This window comes from Orycteropus afer, unplaced genomic scaffold, assembly GCF_000298275.1.
Source record: "Orycteropus afer afer isolate SDZICR_OR568_19922 unplaced genomic scaffold, OryAfe1.0 scaffold00135, whole genome shotgun sequence".
Lineage (NCBI taxonomy): Eukaryota > Metazoa > Chordata > Mammalia > Tubulidentata > Orycteropodidae > Orycteropus > Orycteropus afer.
Window position 1 is genome coordinate 8,086,788 of NW_006921722.1, and position 19,911 is coordinate 8,106,698.

Below are 19,911 nucleotides of genomic sequence, written 5' to 3' on the forward strand. Positions count from 1 at the left end.
TCCACATTGTTCTCCCACTTTATCCAGGATCTCCTACAGAGATCCCGCTCCAAGTGGTTGACAGTGGTAGCCGGGCACCATCTAGTTCTTCTGGTATCATAGTCATATAGGCTGAGGATGGCATGGTGTACCAATCGCTTGGACTAATTGTTTCCATGTGTCTTTGGTTTTCTTCATTCTTCTTTGTTCTGGACGAGGAGAGACCTGTTGTATCTAGATGGGTGCTTGCAACCTTTTAAGATCCCACCGGGGTGTCTTATGTACAGAATAAACCAACACTAAATCCATTGCCATTGAGTCGTTTCTGACTCCTAACAACCCTGTAGGACAGGGTAGAACTGTGCCATATGGTTTCCAAGGTTGTAACCTTTATGGAAGTAGACTGCCTCATCTTTCTCCCATAGAGTGGCTGGTGGGTTTGGACCACTGACCTTTTGGTTAGCAGCTGAGTGCTTAACCACTCGCCACCAGAGGGGGGCGTGAAATGGAGCTTAGAAACTAATTGGATAGCTTCACAGGGAGTGGGGGGGAAGTTACTTGGGGCACCTATGTAAGAAATAAATACCTGCTGGAGAGTTACAGAAATACCTGATGGATGAAAAGATGGGGATATTTAAGCTGAGACCCAAAGGAGGAGTATGAATTTTCCCGGAAAAGCAGTGGAGGGAAAAGTAGGGTATTCACAAAGAAAAGGAGTGTCTACAAGTTTGATTCCACGTAGAGCAAACGTCTGGCAGCTGTTCCTTAACAAATGTGCACCAGGTAATTTCCCACAAAACTCAAGGAGTTTCCATATGTTCAGCCAAAGGACCATTTCTTACATGAGTGCCACAAGGCACCTTCCTTCTTTTCCTTTATAGCAAAAAGAAAAGGAAAAAAATGTCTCATTATTCTAAAGACAGATAAGACTCTGGAGTACTGAGTTGTTCTAGAAACCACTGCACCTTATTACATCATCTTCCCTTGGTTGATGCAGTTGGGCAGACAGCTCTTAACAGGATGCCAACTATTAAATTTTCGATTTTTAATGGTGTTGGAAGGAACTTGAAGGAACTAGCAAAGCTAAATACAGTAAAACGTGTGAGAGCCAGAACCCCACAGACTGCCTGGTTTTTCCAAGTCTTACGGCTTTTCTTCCTTTGATGGTGCAGTCGCGCTTTTCTGTCACTCCTTTTAGTGGAAAATATTTGATTTTTCCTTCTCTGACAGGTTTCTGTATATATATATATATATATATATATATATATATAGGTATGTATGTATGTATAAGGCACACATCACATATCATATATAAGTATGTATATTACATATATTATATGTTGTATACAATAGATTTAGATGCCTATATTGATAATCTGACTGGTGATCTGATTGATAATCTGTTTCCTGTTTCCTATTAATTGTTGCTTACAAAGGGACATAGTTAGAAGAAAAATCATCCAAGTCCTCGAAAAATGCTATTTTTAACAAGTATTTTAAGTTTTTAAGGGAGAATAACGGTATTTAATTGAAAAGTTCTTTTTTCTGATCTTGAAAAATCAAACTCTGTGGATAATCCACTGTGAAGTTGAAGTTTTATAATGAAAAGAAGTGTTTTTTTTGTTTATAATGAAATCATGTGTTTAATGCAGTCTGTTTTACTTGTTCTCCATGCACAGAATGTCGCTGGCTGCTTACTGTGTAACCTGTTGCAGAAGAATGGGAAGCTCTGCCCCCTCACCAAAAAGTGACACGTACTGGAGAGAGATTCGTGAGTACAGAGGTTACTGGCAGTGCTATCTTAGATTGCTAAAACGCCTTAGAGGATGGTGGTCCACAGACATTGATATGTTCTGTGATAAGCCTCAGATTGATGTCTTTTCTGTATTAATAGCCCACCCCAAATTTGTAGGCCTAGAGCCATACATGCTCTTTATCTACGCTGGGTTCTCTAGAGAAGCAAAACCAGTGAAGTATATGTGTGTGTATATATACATGTATAGAGAGAGACACACACAGACAGAGAGGGGCAGAGAGATTTGTCTCAAGGAAGTGGCTCACACAGTTGTAGAGACTGGCAAGTCCCCAGTCTGTGGGTTGCCCATCAAGCTGATTCATGCAGCTGCAGGGGCTCACAGACCCAAGATCAGCAGGCAGTATAGCAGGTTGCTGGCTTCGGAGGCTGACGAAGCCAAGATTGGCAGGCAAAGTGCAGATTCTCGGCTCACAGACTGCGAACGCAACAATCCCAGGATTGGCAGGCAATATGGCGGGGTACTGGTTCAAGTCCAGGTGAAGATGAGCCAGGTGCAAGATCCCCGGCAAAATCCAGAGACCTTTCCCAGAGCTTTTCCATATATTGGGAGCAGGCCATGTAGAAACTGAAGGAAATTCCCTTTCAGTTGATTGACTGTGCACAGCAGATCTCATCATGGAAGTGATTACATTATATCAGATCTCATCATGTGGTATGATGACATCATAACTGCCAAACCACTGAGAATCTTGGCCCAGCCGGGTTGACACACAGCCTTTTCCTTGGAAATTCTCTTTTCTCCCCTATTTTTCATGTCAAATTTATAGTCATCCTTCTGTATTTGACTTAAGGAGCCCTGGTGGTGCAGTGGTTAAGTGCTTGGCTGCTAACTGAAGGGTTGGTGGTTTGAATCTGCCAGCTGCTCCATGGGAGAAAAGACCTGGCAGTGTGCTCCTGTGAAGATAACAGCTTGTCCAGTGAAAAGGGATAGTCTAGTGGGAGCTCTGGTAGCATAGTGGCTAAGACACTTGCCTGCTAACCAGACGGCTGGCGGTTCAAACCCACCAGCCACTCCTCGGAAGGAAGGTTGGGCAATCCTACTTCCGTAGTGATACTGCCTCGGAAACCCAAGGAGGGGTCGCTATGAGTCGGGGCCGACTCGACGGCACATAACAACAACAACAACAAGTGGTAGCAGTAGAGGGTGATGAGAGGCCAGTCCCTGGGGCCACAGGCTGGGGCTGGGGGAACGCCCAGGAAGCATCTCAGAAGCGCAGGCGTCCCAGAGGCATTGCAGCCAGGCAGCACTTTGTGCCACAGCTTCCCCTCTCCCCCCCACAGACCTCCTGTGACTGCTCTCCCTCTCTGGTGGGACAGTGCCACTGGGGCACGAGAGCTCGGGAGGGGTGTGCATTACCAGTGCAGCCTTTCTCCCCCAGTTAGTTCTTGGCAGCATGGGCTGAAGCTCTGAACGCAGGGAGCGCTACCTCTAGACACCAGATAAAGTAGACTTACAGGCCCTTGGCACCTACCTTAGTTATCTAGTGCTGCTGTAACAAATACTGCAAGTGGATGGGCTTAACCGGCAGAAACGCATCCTTTCATGAGAGGCTACAGGTCTGAAGTCAGGGTGCTAGCACCCAGGGAAGGCCTCTCTCTCTGTCGGCTCTGAAGTCAGGGTGCCAGGGCCCAGGGAAGGCTTCTCTGTTTGCTCTGAAGTCAGAGTGCTAGCGCCCAGGGAAGGCCTCTCTGTTTGCTCTGAAGTCAGAGTGCTAGCGCCCAGGGAAGGCCTCTCTCTCTGTTTGCTCTGAAGTCAGGGTGCTAGCACCCAGGGAAGGCTTCTCTGTCTGTAGCCTCTGGGGAAGGTGTCATCAGTCTTCCCCCGGGTCTAGGAGTTTCTCAGCTCAGGGAGCCCAGATCCAAAGGACACGCTCTGCTCCTGGCTTTTCTTTCTTGGTAGTCAGGTCCCTGTGCTCACTGCTCTCTCCTTTTATCTCTTGTTAGATACAAGGGGATACAGGCCCCGCCCAGGGCACCTCCCCCTGCACTGGGTCAGGGCTCTGACCTGAGTAAGGGTGTTATAGCCTACCCTAATCCTCTTACAGCTGATTGGCTGATCACATCAGATCATGACTTTACTGGGGGATCATGACTTAACTGCCAAACCACTGAGAATCCTGGCCCAACCAAGTTGACACATGCTTTGGGGGAACACAATCAATCTATGATAGTACCTGACCATTGTGGGTAATACCTGTCAATTAAGGTTGTGTTCAGCACTTGCAATAGAAACTTGAGTACACTGGCTTCAGGGAAGTCGAGAGAGAGACACTTCAGAGCAGGACCAGCAGCTTAACGGTCCTTTTGTCCTCCTACTTCATTGTCTCCACTGTGTGTCGTTCTCCTTGTTGTCCCAAGATGGCTGCATGAAAGGGCAGAAGGGCCAAAAGCCACTCATGGATGTTTGTCTTTTATTTGGGAAGGGATCCCGCCCTGTAGAGTCCTGCCATGTCTCATTGGCCACACTGTTGGCCAACCCTGGCTGCAGAGGAGTCTGGGAAGTAGGATTTTTTTGGTAACAAAGTTGTGTTAGTAAGGATGAAGAAGTTTATGTGTGTTGAATAGGCAACTAGCTGTGTCTGCCACTAGGATTTTTTTTAACATTAAAAAAAGGTGATTCCCGAGGTCCAAACAAAAATTTGTAAGTAAATTCATATAATATAAAGTACATTTAAAACGGGGATACCTATATATGGCACTTAATCATCAATCATAACATAATTACTTTGGAAAAAGTCATTTTGTATCGCAGTCCCTCATTGTAGCCCTGGTAGAGCTAGGGAGTGCTCCCCTAGTTCCTTTTTTAACTGGTTGTAATCTACAAAAGGAGTCAGCAGTAGTGTCCGGGTGTATGTTCCACGGAAGGTCTGTAGTCTGGCAGTGCCAGTCGCGGGACAGGCTGGGGGAACCGGAGGTGGGGCCAGGAGAGAAGGAGAGAGAAAGGTAGTGAATACAGGCTATCTGTGTGTACTCTGTGCTTACTGATTAGGCTGTTGGTATCAAGGAGCTCTGGTGGTGTAGTGGATAAGGCTTCTGGCTGCTAACCAGAGGGTCAGAGGTTCAAACCCACCAGCTACGCTACAGAAGGAAGATGGGGGGATTTACTTCCATAAAGATTCACGGCCTCAGAAACGCAGTGGGGGTTTTTGTGAGTTGGAATTGACTCGATGGCTGTGAGTTTAGTTTTTGGTTTGATATCTGGGACAGGACACCGTGCATTGATAACCGATTGTATTCATGGGGAAATATCAACAATACCTTAAACCTGATTGTATATGATACAAGAGAGACACTGTTGCATATTTTCTGTCAAACTTTTAAAACTGAATTTCATCACATTGATTTTTTTCTTTTCTTTTTGAAGGCAATATTATAAAGTTTACCGGCTCCCTTATCCTAGGGTAAGTGTCAGTTGGGAAATACTATTGGCTTCATGACATGACACTTGAAATCTCAATGAGAGTGACTGAAAGGTAGCATTGGGTACTGAAAAATAGGTAGTTTTTGGAATTAGAAAGGTTTAATCATTGGCTGTTATACCAGTTATCTCCATCGAGTTACTCACCTGTGTGAGGCTTGTTTTCTCCTGGGTCCGAGTAGATGAGAGGGGTTCGCCACTGGTGGCTCTGAGGAAGCACCTGAATAACAGCAGGTGTTCAGTGATCAGCCTCTGCACCTCTGACACCACGGCAGGCGGCATCTGTCTGGGTTCTAATGTGGGTGAAGAAGGTAAAAAGTGCCGTGTTTTTACTCAAATAATGCACATGTTGTTTGTGCAAAATACGGTGTACTCTGTTTTTCTCAAACACTGCATCCACATAAATAACATGCCCATGTATATAACAGGTAGAAATAATGGCATTTATTAAAACAGTTCTGGCGTAATGTGCATGTTATTTGCATAACAATACAGTCACTTGCTTTTGAGAGTTTCTTAAATCACCAGTTGGGTTTGGAGGTCAAGGCCGACTGGGAGAGTAAGTCACCTCTCCCAGCTCCCGAGCCTCCAGCAGGTGTGCTTGGTGGGCGCGGGCCTCGCTCCCTAAAGTATCACGCTTTCCTCCCCTTTTTCTTTTTTGGGGGAGCAGGGAAGTGTTTGTTAAATTTATGTATGAAACTGCATGTGCATAATTTCTGGTAAATTCTGAATTGACTAGTAATACTTTTTTCCTATGAAGTTAACTGTTCAATGCTAAAATGATGGAGATCTGATTTACATCTTCACGTTTTGTTCACGTACCTACATTCCTCCGTTGTGTTCAATCGAAGCCGCACCATACTCACATGGTTCTCCCTTTTCTGTGACACAGTTGCCTTGTCTGCATTCCATTCAGGCAGAGAGTGAAAAGAATCGGGTTTCCTGGTTGGGAACCTTGTCTTTGACGGAGAGCACGATACAAATCCTACATGCACGTGTGCTCTCCGGCTGCTCAGCCAGGCTTCCCGAAAGGCTTCCCGGGCACTTCTCTCTGCCCTGTTGGCGCTGCCAGCATCTGGCCTTTCGGCCCCCCGCTTGCTTTAAGGTGGAGTCTGAGGCCAGGAGAAGGCTCAGGACGGCATGGAGCTTGTGGCAGGATTTACATGGATGTACATTAGGGAAGAAGTCTCCCTTGTGGGGTGCATAACAAACCTTATTTCAAACCTGAATTTGAGTTCGGGTGCAGTTCTTAAGAGAGGGACAGCTTTCCTGTGCTGGTGATGGGAGCATGAATCGGTCTAACCTTTTAAAAAGTTTGTGGCATTGAACAGCATGTATGCTGTCAGAAAGTACACACGTTGCCCTAGAGAGGCATAGATGTACATGGGCATAGCCCAGACATGTAAGATGTGCAGCAGCATTGTTTGATGGAGACGCCATCTGTGGGGGAAGCTGGATACACAATGTGGATGAATCACGGGCCGCAGAGAACAAATGCGTGGACTAGAGAGCCACGCCCCACAAAGGTGCCTTATGAGCACAGGCGGAGTCAAAGGTGCACCTTGTACTCATATGCATTCCAGCCCAGGCAGAGCTAGCCTCTGGTGCAGGGGTGCACATAGAGGGGTGATGCTGTGAGAAAAGCAAGGACTTTATAATAATGAAAGCAGAATCTGGTGACGTAGTGCCTAAGGCATTTGACTGCTAACCAGAAGGTTGGTGGTTCAAACCCATCACCCAAGTCTGCGGAAGGAAGACTGGGCAATCTACTTCCATAAAGATTTACCACCTCAGAAATGAGTCAGAATGGACTCAATGACAGTGAGTTTGGTTTGGTTTTTTTAATAGAGATGAACAGATGATGGTCAGGGAGGATACACCTAGGGGCTTCCAGGTGCTGATACTGTTCTGTTTCTTGTCTTGATCTGGTTACGTAGGTGTTTCTCATTATTGATTAAACTGAGTGTTTAACACACACATGACTATGTTATATGCATGCTGCTGTGTATATGTTCTGTTTCCCAGTAGGTGTAGAAAGTTTCCTGTGAGAAGCTGAGTGAAGGGGAGTAGCTCCCATGTACCGTTGATGCACTACACTGATGGTCATTTGTTTGTTTGTTTTTAGAGGTTCTTTGTTTCTCACATATGAAGTTCTGGCCCTGAAGATGTCTTTGACACTAGATACTCAAGTGGTCGAAAGAGAAAAGATGAAGTCGTACATATACGTGAATGCAGTTTCTCTGGATAACAGAGAAAACCTCGGTAAGTGTGGGGTAGAATAGTCCTGTCTTCATGAAGAAGGGAAGCTAGTTACTGAATTTATAAACGAGTCTATTTAAAACATGATAGAGGTTCTGCTAGCTCTCAGCATCCCCAAGCTCGGTGAGTACCAAGTTGCGAGAAGATGAACGGAAGACCATGTCTGGGATTTGCACATTTAACCCAGGTCTGCAGCCTCCTACAATGAAGTGAGCTAAGAGATGACTATTTTAGCTTGAACCTGGAACCTTGACCTCCTTTGGGCAAGAACAAAACACAATTTTGTCATGTATCTCTAAGCTCTGCTTTAAGGGATGTGTGTCAAACTAAACTCATGAGACTGATACTTAAGTAGCAATAGCGTCTTCCTTATGTACACAGGGGAAAGTGTCATGAAGGCAAAAAAGCCCGTCCTTCAGTTAGGAAGGAGGCTGGTGCAGTGGTTAAGGTCAGTGGTTCAAACCATCCTGTGACCCTGTAAGGATGACAGCCTTGGAAACCCTACGGGGCAGTTCTGCTCTGTCCTGCAGGATGGCTGTGAGTCAGGATTGACTCGATGGCAGAGGGTAGCACCTGTTAGGACATTCCTTTCTCAGTCCTGAGGTCACATGGAAGCCTGACTAGTAATCACAGGTTCGCTGGATGGACATGGGATGGCAGAGCAGAACAGTGTCTTTTCAGCAAGGTACAGGCAGCCTGGTGAGTGACCGCACTGGACGGTACAGCCACTCCTCCCTGCCTCGTCAGCCTTGACCTTGAGGGAAGCACATTATCTTCCCGAGTGGGCAGTCTCTGCCCACAGCCCCACCCACGGTCTGTAGACCTCATGCCTCTCCTACTGGTGGTCAGAATCCTGCCACCTTCTGTCTCAACAGGCTTAGCTGATGTGTTCTCACTCCACCTGAACAGTGTACAGCCTCCAATTTACCTCTGTAAAATGAATAAAACCAACCCCATTGGGTTTCCGAGGCTGTCATTCTTTATGGAAGTAGGTTGCCCCATCTTCCTTCTGCAGAGCAGCTGGTGGGTTTGAACCGCTGATGTTTTTGGTTAGCAGCCAGATGCCTTATCCACTATGCCACCAGAGCGCCTTAATTAGCAGGGCTTAATTCCGTTACCCTCCATGTTTCAGTTTGAGATACACTATTTTTAAGGGACATTTTCCTGAGTGGAGCTAATCCTGTGTCATACATGAGGATGTTTGTTAGTTTTAGATAATGGTGGTGTGTTTTGTATTTTTCACTTTATGCCTGACTTGGAGAGCAAGCTTATTTGGGGGTCTGTAACTCTGTGTTCCCATATTGTTTTAATCACATTGACAGTGACAATAAAATAGAGGAAAGATGGTATTTTGTATCTTCTTTGGGGAAGAAAATTTGGAGTTTAGTTTATACGTTGCTCTTTGAAGTACTGGATTGTAGCATTATGGGTGCATTGGCAGTATAGTTCACGTTTGTAATTGTTTTAGGAATCACCTACCAGGCAAGAAAAGAACTTCATAAGGCAGCAAGAAAAGTCCTGGCCACATCAGCCAAACTCTTCCAGAACCCATTTTCTGGTGAGTACCAGACATCTGACTCAGAATCCCTGTCAGTCATTCGAAAGCCGTTTGGTGATCCACTGGGGCACTCTTTTTTCGGTTTCTTATGCTAATGTTTAGCATATCTGTGGAAAATTGATTGCTTTACATTGTTCTCTTGGATTGTATTTAATTTTCTTTCTTTCTTTATTGTTGTAAAAATGTATTTTACACATTTGCCAGTTCAACCTCCTCAGGTGTACAACTCAGTGGTGCCAGTTGTATTAATCCCATGGTGCACCCCTTACCCTGAACTGATGACAAATTTCCTGTCACCACAAACAAACTCACTCCTTCCTAAATAATGACCCCACCACCTCCACCATCACTAAACTCTGGTCTCCTTACACTTGCCTGTTCCTGTCATTTCGTGTAGGTGAGATCATACAATCTTGCTCCTTTGGGGAGTGACTGACTTCACTCCTCTGTTTTTAAGGTTCATCATGTCATAGCATACATCAGACCTTCATTTTTCTCTATGGCTGAGTGAGAATCCATGGTGTGGCTTTACCACGTTTTGTTTATCCATTCATCTGTTGATGGGAAGTTAGGTTGTTTCCATTTTTTGGTTATTGGGAATAGTGCTGTGGTGAACATTGGTGTACGTGTGGGGTTGTGTTTAATTTTAAGGGCTCAATGTGGGCCATATTTTTTCATCTTAATGGATGTATTGCTGTTGGATAGTTCTAAATAAATCATGAGATGAACGTGCTGTTCTCTTCATGGTAGTTTCAAAATTTTAACTAGCCAGGAAATCCCTCCCATGCTTTCTCACAATGAGCCCATTGCATCACAAAAGCCAATTTCACAGGAGATCCATATGAGCTACGAGGTAGCTGTTCTGACCGCCTTCAAAAGTTGGTCCCAGACTGAACTATTAGGTTTGTCTATGCAGGGGGGCTGTGCCCAAGACCATGCATAGGGTTGGCAGACAGTGTTTCTACAAGTGTATTTGTATGTTCTGTAAGAATTCCCAGGTATATAGTAGAGTGGACAAGGTTGTAGTCACTTCTTGGGCACAGCTAGCTACCCAGAGGGAGCGAGAAGTTGAACCTGTGGGTTCAGGACCATAGTTGTAGGGGACATCAAGCTCAATTGACATAACACACTACACAAAACATTGTTCTGTTCCCCCTCCTACTTTGGCAAATAGTGACTGGGATCTTAAAGCTTGCAAACAGACATCTAGATGCAACAATGGGTCTTTCCTCATCCAAAGGAAAGAAGAATGAAGAAAACCAAAGATTCAGGGAAACAATTAGTCCAAGCGACTGGTACACCATGCGATCTGCAGCCTACATGACTATGAGACCAGAAGAACTAGATGGTGCCCGGCTACCATTGTCAACCACTCAGAGGGGGATCTATGTAGGAGATCCTGGATAGAGTGGGAAAACCATGTGGAACAAAACTCAAAATCATTTGGGAAAAAAAAAAAGGGACCAGGTTTGCTGGTCTGTTAGAGCCTGGTGGAACCACTGAGACTATGACCCCTAGCTGTCCTTCAGGTCTGGATATGAACCCACACCCGAGGCTTCCAGTGAAACAAAAGACAGGCATATGAGCTGAGGATTTACATTAGGTGGATACACTCATTGGAGAGAACAATCATGGGAGAATAGAAGGGCTGTGTATGCATAGGGAGAGAGCTCAGGGGGCAGGAGTGCATAAGGAGAAGGACACAGGGAGGGGGTAACTGTGGTGAGGCAGTGGGAGGGGAGCTGTTGCATTGGGGTAAATTGTAGTCAGTGTCGTGAGACAAAGTGTATGTGAGCTGCTGTATGGAAAGTGAATTTGCTCTGTGAACTTTCACCCAAATCATAAGTTAAAAAAAAAAAAGTTGGTCCCAGAGAAAGCAAAAGTGGGAAACTTTATACATTTACAAGAGACTAAAGAGGCAATTAAATCCTGGTTTTAAAAAACAGCTCTAAAAATACTGTGGGGACAGTTGTAGAAACTTACTGTGGCATTGGACTGGACATGAGAAGATTGTGGATGTCTTTGTTAGTATTCGTGGCTGTGATAATACGTGCTTATGTAGAAGGACACAGGCTGCTTCTGAGGTGACTGGGGATAAGGCGTTATGTCTGCAACTTCCTTTTAAACTTATTTTTTTAAATACATGCACTCGTGTATGTTGTTGTTGTTGGGTGCCGTTGAGTTAGTTTTGACTTAGAGCTTACCCCTTTGACAGAGAAGAACTGCCCGCCCCACAGGCGTTTCTAGGGTGTAATCTTTATGGAAGTAGATACCTAGGTCTTTCTCCCGTGGAGGTGCTGAGTGGGTTCCATTGCCCACCATTTGGTTAGCAGCTGAGCACTTAACCCATTGGAACACCAGGACTCATTATACATGCAAACAGATGGGACAAATAGGACAGTGTACCAGCAGGTATCGAAGCCAAATGTGGTGAGTGTGTGGATGTCCATTGTACTGTTCTTTCAGTTCTTCTGTTTGATATTTTTTATTATAAAAAGTTTTTTTTTTTGGGAAGAAGAGCCAAAAAAAACCACACAAGGAAGCAATATAGTATATAAAACAGGGAGCTCTGGTGGTTTAGTGTATAAGGGACTTGACTGCTAACTGGAAGGTCAGCAGTTCAAGCCCACCAGCTGCTCTATGGAAGGAAGACAGGGCAATCTACTTCCGTAAAGATTTACAGCCTTGGAAACCCACTGGGGTCACTGTGAGTTGGAAATGACTTGATGGCAGTGAGTTTGGTTTGGTTTGGCGAGTATATAAAACGTCAAACATGTACACTTAATACCCGTAACAAAATAATATGACAGTACTGTAAACGAATGCGTCAGTTATCATCAGTGCCTCTAAATGAATTTAATGCCTCTGTGGAGGATTTCAGGGAGCTCTGGGGTAGTGGATAAGGCACTTGGCTGCTAACCCAAGTCAGTGATTCAAACCCACCAGCTGCTCTGCAGGAAGAGGAGGCGGGCTACTTCCATAAGGATTTACAACCTTGGAAACCCAGTGGGGTTGCTGGGTTGGAATTGTCGATGGCAGTGGGTTTGGTTTTTGGCTTATGTTATGGATTTCACCTCTTGGTAAATTTCATGTTATGTGAATGTGAGTAAAAATGTCCTCTTGACTGTGCACATGCCCTGTGTTTTGCAGACACCTTTTGCACAGTGGACGTGGAAGACCACGAGTGTCCAGTGTGGCTGCTTCTGAGGAAGAGCATGTCGAGCGACCGGGCAGTGCGGCTGCAGGCCGTGCAGGAGATGTCACAGGCTCACCACTGGCACGGTAACCGTCCTCACCCGACACCACCTGACACCCACCTGCACAAGTGCACTGCCAGCCAGCTCTGATCTCTGGTACGAGAGAAAACAGACTGAGAGTTCATGGAAGAAAGAGTTGAGGCAATTGTAAAATGTAAAAACCACTTTTCAAAAGTTTACAAAAGAAGCCCCAGTGATGAAGTAAAGCCTACTAGACTGGGAGCCAGATGAGTTTGGCAAGAAAACCTCAGACAGAGAAAGGTGGATTTGTGGAACTTTCTACCAGACGAAAGGTTGATTTAATTAGCTATTTCCTTGGGATAAAGGAGCTCTGGTGGCATAGTGCCTAAGGCGTTTGGCTGCTAGCCAGAAGGTCAGCAGTTCAAACCCACCAGCTGCTCCTCGGAGGAAGAGGAGGCAGTCTGCTTCTGTAAAGAGTTACCATCTTGGAAACCCCGTGGGGGTTGCTGTGAGTGTGAATCCACTCGGTAGTGGGTTTGTTTATTTGGTTTCTTGGGATAAACTCTTGATTCTGACAGTTAATGCTTCACATTGTGCTTCCCTTTTTGTTCATCTCATATTAATGAAATCTCTTGATTGCTTGCTGCACCCTGCAATTGTATCTGCTTTCACTCAGATTGTCTGCTTGGCTCTAACACTAATATTGAGGCAAATGTTCCTGAATTGCATGTCATTTACTTTTTAGGAATATTTAGAGTATTTCACTTTCTTTAAAAGTCACTTGCTTCTGCAGTGAATGTACATGAGCTAGGGCTCAGACCCGCTCTGCTTGGTACAGGGACTCATCTACAGTTGGTTGTAGAGCCGTCTATAACAATGGGTTAACAACAAAAAAGTTGCATCTCAGAATAAGATCCTGACTTCATACATGTTATTAGTTGATTGGTTAGTGGCTACAGTTGCAATCATCTGTAAGGTAAACATGAGCGTCTTTGATGTAAACACTGTTCTCAGAATCAGCATTCTAGGGCTCTGTTCCAGACTCTAGGAGCTCTGGTGGTGCAGTGCTTAAGGTACCTGACTGCTAACCAGAAGGCTGGTGGTTCACACTTACCAGCCACTCCGTGGAAGGATGATTGGGCAGTCTACTTCTGTAAAAATTTACTGCCTTGGAAAAGGGCCTGCTATGAGTCAGAATTGACTTGATGGCAGTGAGTTTGGTTTTTGGTTTGGTTCCAGACTCACTGTATCAGAACAGTCGGGAGGACCGTGGCACGTAGATGCGGAGAGAGCTCCCTGTGTTATCCAGGAGTGCCTCCCTGGGTTAGGAACTGCCATGATTGAAAGGATGTCTGCCTTTGTGCTTGTTGGTCTGATAAGGAATTTTGCTTTGGGTCCATAAAGAATGGCATGTTTAAATCATGAAGCTGAAATAGAGCCTGGAGCCTCACAAGAGAACCTCCCTGGACCTCCTGGGCCGCCGCAGTGCACCTGCAGGTATGGTTACCAGTAGTGGCCAGAGCTTCGGAGAGCTGAATTGTTAAAGAAGGGGTCAGAGGAGTTGCTTGTGATGTCCCCGTCTTCATATTTTGGCTTTATTTCTTCAAAATGCATTTTGTAGATGATGACCTGGGATCCAGAGAGAGATCAAGGAGCCTTGGGAGATCAGCCATGGAAATGTTGGGGTTTTAGCTTGTTGTTGTTGTTGTTATGTGCTGTCAAGTCAGACCCAACTCATAGTGACCCCTCCTTGGGTTTCCAAGGCCGTATCACTACGGAAGTAGATTGCCCCATCTTCCTTCCGAGGAGTGGCTGGTGGGTTTGAACCGCTAGCCTTCTGGTTAGCAGTCAAGTGCCTTAGGCACTGTTTTAGTTTAGAGGACTGTAAATGCAGCTGTGAAAAAATGCTTGTGAGATTTTAAATTGCAAACTCACATAGCAGTTTAAACATGAGAATGCTTTCAGATACCTTGTTCATTGAGTCCTTGCAACCGCTGTAAGCTAATTGGGATGTTAAATCTACTCTCACGATAGATTACCAGTACAGGCTCATCGCCCAGGCCTGTGATCCGACAACTCTGATTGGGCTGGCACGGAGCAAAGAGAGCGACCTCCGCTTTTTCCTCCCACCGCCGCCTCTGCCGCCTGTGAAGGAAGTAAGTAAACAGAGAACTCAGCACGAGGACTGGTTTCCTGCACCGTCTTCACCTCGGGTGCAGAGTAAACCACCAAAGAGTAGCTGTTGGGTCCCTTTCCCAAGCACCCCAGATGTAAACTGAAATGGCGGTTTTCAGGCAAAGATTTCTTGAATTCTCAGGGGTACTGTGCTTCTGGTATTTTCCTTCTCTGGGGATTGAACATCTCTGTACGTCAGGGGTAACTTCATAGTGTATCCACATCCATGAACTAACCACTTGGTTTAAGGTCTTCTCAACCTCGACACCAAATAAGTCTTTGTTCTGGGAGCTGTTCTGTGCATTGTGGGCTGTTGAGCAGTATCTCTGGCCTCTACTCACTAGATGCCGGTAGCACCCCCGGTTTTAACAACCAAAATGTCTCCAGACACCAAACCAGAACCACTGACATCGAGTCGATTCTGACTCATAGTGATCCTATAGGACAGAGTAAATGCCTCCTGGGACCAACATCACCTTGGGTTGAGGATGACCCCTGCTCTAGACATTGATGCGTGTGTCCCGAGCCCCCTGCGTAGACTGGAAAATGGAAATCTTAAAGCGTCTTTGTTAGTGGTCAGACTTTGAAAAATAGAAACGTAGGTACTTGATATAAGCTGTTAGAGAAAATGAGGTGTTCTTTATTGCATCTGGATTGAAAGAGGAGTAGCTCCAGCTCGTTGGTGGGGGTGGCCGTTGAGTCGGTGCTGACTCATGGAAGCTCCATGTGCGACAGGACAGTGTTACCTGGTCCTGTATCACCTGCGGGACTGTTGGTTGCTCCAACCCATTGTTGTGAGCATGGTGTCTCTGAAGTGCCTTCCAACCTAGGGGCTCATCTTCCTGCACTATACGGGCCTGTCTGTACAGGCCGGTCTGTATGGGCTGGTCTGTACGGGCCAGTCTGTGTGAGCCAGTCTTCCATTGTGATCCATAAGGTGGTTATTTTCACTGGCTGATTTTCAGAAGTAGGTCACTCGGTCCTTCCTCCCAGTCTGTCTTAGTCTGGGAGTTCCACTGACACCTGTCCACCAGGGGTGACCCTCCTAGTATTTGAACTATCAGTGACCCAGCCTCCAGTGAGGAGCTCTGGTGGCATAGTGCCTAAGGCATTTGACTGCTAACCAGAAGGCTGGAGGTTCAAACCCACCAGCCACTCCTCAGAAGGAAGGTTGGGCAATCTGCTTCCGTAGTGATACCGCCTGGGAAGCCCAAGGAGGGGTCGCTGTGAGTCGGATCCAACTCCACAGCAGTGAGTTTGGTTTGGTTTTTTAGTCTCCAGTGCAACACAGGCCACCACAGGACGATAGACTGACAGATGAGTGGTGGTGCAGCAGCGGTTATCTTGCAGATTCAGGTGGCAGACATGGAACTAACCAATCCAAGCTTGAATGGTTCTTATTTACCTGTATGTTTAGTCTCCTGGCTATTTTCAAGACTGAACACGTGCGTTTATCCCTGATGATTTTTCTGTCTGCCTTTGCTCTACTCAGCTCTTGAGTTTCTTCTTGGAGATTTCCTTTCCCTTTTCCTCAGGATTTCTCCATTGAAGAGGAACTCAGGCACTTGCTGGCTTCTTTGCCACAAACAGAGGACGACGAGTGTATCCAGTATTTTACGTCGTTGGCTCTGAGTGAGAGCAGTCAGAGTCTGGCTGCACAGAAGGTAAGCTCCCACGCTCACCCACGTGGTGAGGATGGAGAGGGCCCACTCTCTCCAAGTTGGGTACCCAGGCCACCACTTAGAACCTTGGTACTTAGTCCCCTTTCAGTTTTTGGGGTATCTTGCTGTCAGCTGCTGTAGAGTAAACTCTGACTCATGGTGACCTTACATACAACAGAACGAAGTGTCTGGTCCTGTGTTAGCCTCATGACCGCTGGCATGTTCAGGTCCACTGATGTGACTGGTGTGATGGGTCTCCCATCTCCTCGTTGACCCTCTGCATCACTAAGCACAATGGTCCCTTCTGACCCATAACGTTTTCATTGGCTAATTTTCAGAAGTAGGAGCTCTGGTGTCATTAAGCCTAAGGCATTTAACTAGAGGCCTGGCAGTTCAAACCCCCCAGCCACTCCTCAGAAGGAAGGTTGGCCAATCTACTTCTGTAGTGATACCGCCTTGGAAACCCAACGAGGGGTCACTATGAGTTGAGTCCAACTTGATAGCACATAACAACAACTTTGCCTCAGAAGGAACACTGGGCAATCTACCTCCACAGAGATACTCTCTTGGAAGCCCAAGGAGGGGTTGCTGCTTGTCGGGCTTGACCTGATGGCACACGATAACAACACAACAACGACGATTTTCAGAAGTAGGTCACCGGACATTTCTCTCTAGTCTGTCTCAGTCTGGATGCTCCGCTGAAACCTGTCCACTATAGGTGACCCTGCTGGTGTGTGAAATACCAGCGTCATCCAGCCTCACAGCGACATGTAAGTCACCACAGGATGACAGATTGACAGACTGACTGGTGGGGGCCAAAATATTTTGAGTCCCACATATTAGTATGTCATAGTACTGTCTATAGTACAGAGATTTATTTTGTCAAACAAAAAATACTAGTCACTTTTTTCTGTAAAAATTGTAATCATCTGACTTTCAGGGTGGCTTATGGTGCTTTGGAGGAAATGGTCTCCCTTATGCAGAAAGCTTTGGAAAAGTTCCTTCGGCTACTGCAGAAACGTTCTGTTTAGAAGCCATAGTAAAGCATTCTGAGGTAACTTAACACGTTCCAACCATGGTTTCCTTTTTACGATTGCACTGAGTAAATCATGTGGCTTGTTCATGGGGGGGCAGTGATCAGCAGGGGAGGTGATCAGCAAGGACAGTGATCAATCTTCATTTATTTTAAAAGAAAAATCAGCTTTCCCTTACTTTTAAATTTGCTTTTTTTCCCCCACTTGTTAAAATTGGTGACAATCGTACATGAATTATGTTATTGTCAAGAATTTTTTAAAATGGATTTAATGATAGTGCACATAAAGAAAGCCACCTGCTTTGTGAATGTGACATTTGCATTTGAGTTACAATATCTCCTATTTCCTCAAATCCGTTTTATCCGTAATATTATCAGTTAATGAATTTCTATGAAAACATCTGCCAAAGGTGTGGCATGGGAGAAAAAAAGCAAGTAGTTGGCTGACCATACTCTTGAATGATGACTGAAGCATCTTTTAGTGATGTTTAACTGTTGGGCATCATGGCAGTTTTTCCATCATGATCACAGTTTGTTTTAAAAAAGAAAACGACAGTGACCTTTAGCTCTGTGGTCCTCAGACCTCCGTGCATAACCGTCACCCAGGAAGCATGTTACACCCTACTTCCTGCTCACAGTCACGAGTTTAATTGAGTAGATCTGGGGTGACACCCTACTTCCTGTTCACAGTCGCGAGTTTAATTGAGTAGATCTGGGGTGGAGCCCAGGATTTGGATTTTGCAGGCATCTCTGATGAAATGGGTGTCAGTGTCCATCCTAGCACCACGAGAAGCAGCAGCCTGGAGATTCCAAACTCCAGTTGAATTTGGGAACCATTAGACTTGGTGTACGGGGAGGGGCTCTCCAGTCATCTTGAGTCCCTCTGGTGGAGTTAGGCCCTGCACACAAAGTGGAGTTAATAAAGTGGGCATAGAAGGGCAGGTGGGAAGGCGCACCGGAGTGTGTGGGACTCGCAGGGAGCTTCTCAAGCAGTATGAGCTGCTTCAGTTGGAATTACAACGCACGGAACATCACAGTTACCCTTCCAGAAACCTCTCAGATTCTTACATACCTTACCTGCTAGATCTCTGAAAAACATACTTATATTTGACATGTGATAAACGTTAATAAAAACTTAAAAAGTGAAGCTTGTTATATGTATGTGACATTGTCATACCAGTGAGTGAAACTGGTGATGGAACGGCAAGGCAGTGCCCAATGATGTTATAAAACCAAAAACCCACTGCCATCAAGTTGATTCCGACTCATAGCAACCCTATAGGACAGGTTGGAAATGCCCCATATGGTTTCCAAGGCTGTCAGTCTTTATGGAAGCAAAGTCCAAACCAAACCTGCTGCGAGTCAATTCCAATTCACAGCGCCCCTAGAGGACACAGTGGAACTGCCCCCCATAGGATCTCCAAGGCTGTCTTTACAGACGCAGACTACCTATGAAGTGCTGGTGGGTTCGAACCACCAACCTGTCGGTTAGTCATTGAGCACTTAATCACTGTGCCACAGGGCTCCTCCAGTGACATTAGACAGATTGAAAGAACTTGCCGGTTAACTGTGTCATCTGACCTTAATATACGTTTCCTTTTTCTCTTTGTCCATTAAACAGTCAAATTTCTTTTTATTTTTACTTGGTCTTTTCTCTTTTTAAACTTTTTCTAACTCCTGAGTTTTTGACCAGTCCTGTAGACAGGGTCACTGCCTACCTGAGGGTCATGAGTAGGTCCTCAGAGCTGCCTGGCTGTGTCTGCCTGCTCACGTCAAATTACCTCCTGTGACCTGGTGGCTGACTTCCTAAGATTACAGAACCATTTTAAGGTGGTCCTGAGCCAATCCAAAAATCCCTGGAAGTTGAAACAAGTCTGTAATAATGACATTGTCCCGTTACTTCTGACCCAAGAGCCAAGCAGGGTCATTTCAAGAGTAAAGATTTCAGAAGTCCTGGAAAGATGTGTCTTCTGAGAATTCTTTTAAAAGATTTTGCAGTTCTTCCACTGAGACAGGGCTGGCTTTCTCATTCAGATGAGCCAAGACTGGAGGTTGCCTGTCCTCGGTGCTCTCGGTCCCGGGCAGATGCTGGGACTTCTTGTGTCGGGAGTTTGCACAGCTTAAGGGGTGCTCCCGTCCGTTTATCCTGCTAGATACCCACACATTGTGATCAAATCGAAGCCCTCGGAGGCCTGCAGCTGCTTCAGAGGCTGTACCAGCTGTACAGGGACTGCCCCAAAGTGCAGAGGAACATAATGCGCGTCCTCGGGAACATGGCTCTCAACGAACGTCTTCATCCTGCAATCCTTCACTCAGGTAACGCCTGTGGATACCGGGTGTTTGGGGGCACGGTCCTCGGTTCTCCCTCTTCCAGCTCCGCCCCTCACAACACACCTTCAGTGGCGTCGAGGTTCTGCTTTGTGTTAGTTGTGGGTCCTTAGAGCAGGTGCTGACGCAGGAGCAGGGAGCTGCTGAGACATGTGGCCAGCCCACAGCTCACGGCCAGTGTGTAGGCCACCAGGGGCGAGCAGTGTCTGCCATGACGGGCAGCTAACAAGATGGCCGAAGTACTTGTCGAGATGGTCGGTTAACCAAGAGACACCAAACCCATCCCGCTGCCATCAAGTCGATTCTGACTCATGGCAACCCTGTAGGGTGGAGTAGAACCGCCCAGAGAGTTTCCAGGGCTGTCAGTCTTTGCAATCTACTGCTTCGTCTCTCTCCCATGGAGTAGGTGGTGGGCTGGAACCGCTGACCATTTGGTTAGCAGCTGGAGGATGCCTTAACCATGGTG

General features: G+C 46.0%; 1 protein-coding gene across 1 annotated transcript in view; it reads left to right on the top strand.

Annotated features, from left to right (window-relative positions):
• The first annotated feature begins 1,659 nt into the window (after nt 1-1,659).
• SERAC1 (serine active site containing 1) overlaps nt 1,660-19,911 on the top strand; it is a 35,883-nt gene continuing 17,631 nt past the window's right edge. The window contains exons 1-9 of the mRNA XM_007945278.1: nt 1,660-1,750; nt 5,160-5,196; nt 7,339-7,475; nt 8,941-9,030; nt 12,181-12,312; nt 14,283-14,404; nt 15,959-16,087; nt 17,025-17,138; nt 19,271-19,433. Coding sequence (XP_007943469.1) covers nt 1,660-1,750; nt 5,160-5,196; nt 7,339-7,475; nt 8,941-9,030; nt 12,181-12,312; nt 14,283-14,404; nt 15,959-16,087; nt 17,025-17,138; nt 19,271-19,433 — 1,015 coding nt within the window. The remainder of the gene's footprint in view (nt 1,751-5,159; nt 5,197-7,338; nt 7,476-8,940; nt 9,031-12,180; nt 12,313-14,282; nt 14,405-15,958; nt 16,088-17,024; nt 17,139-19,270; nt 19,434-19,911) is intronic.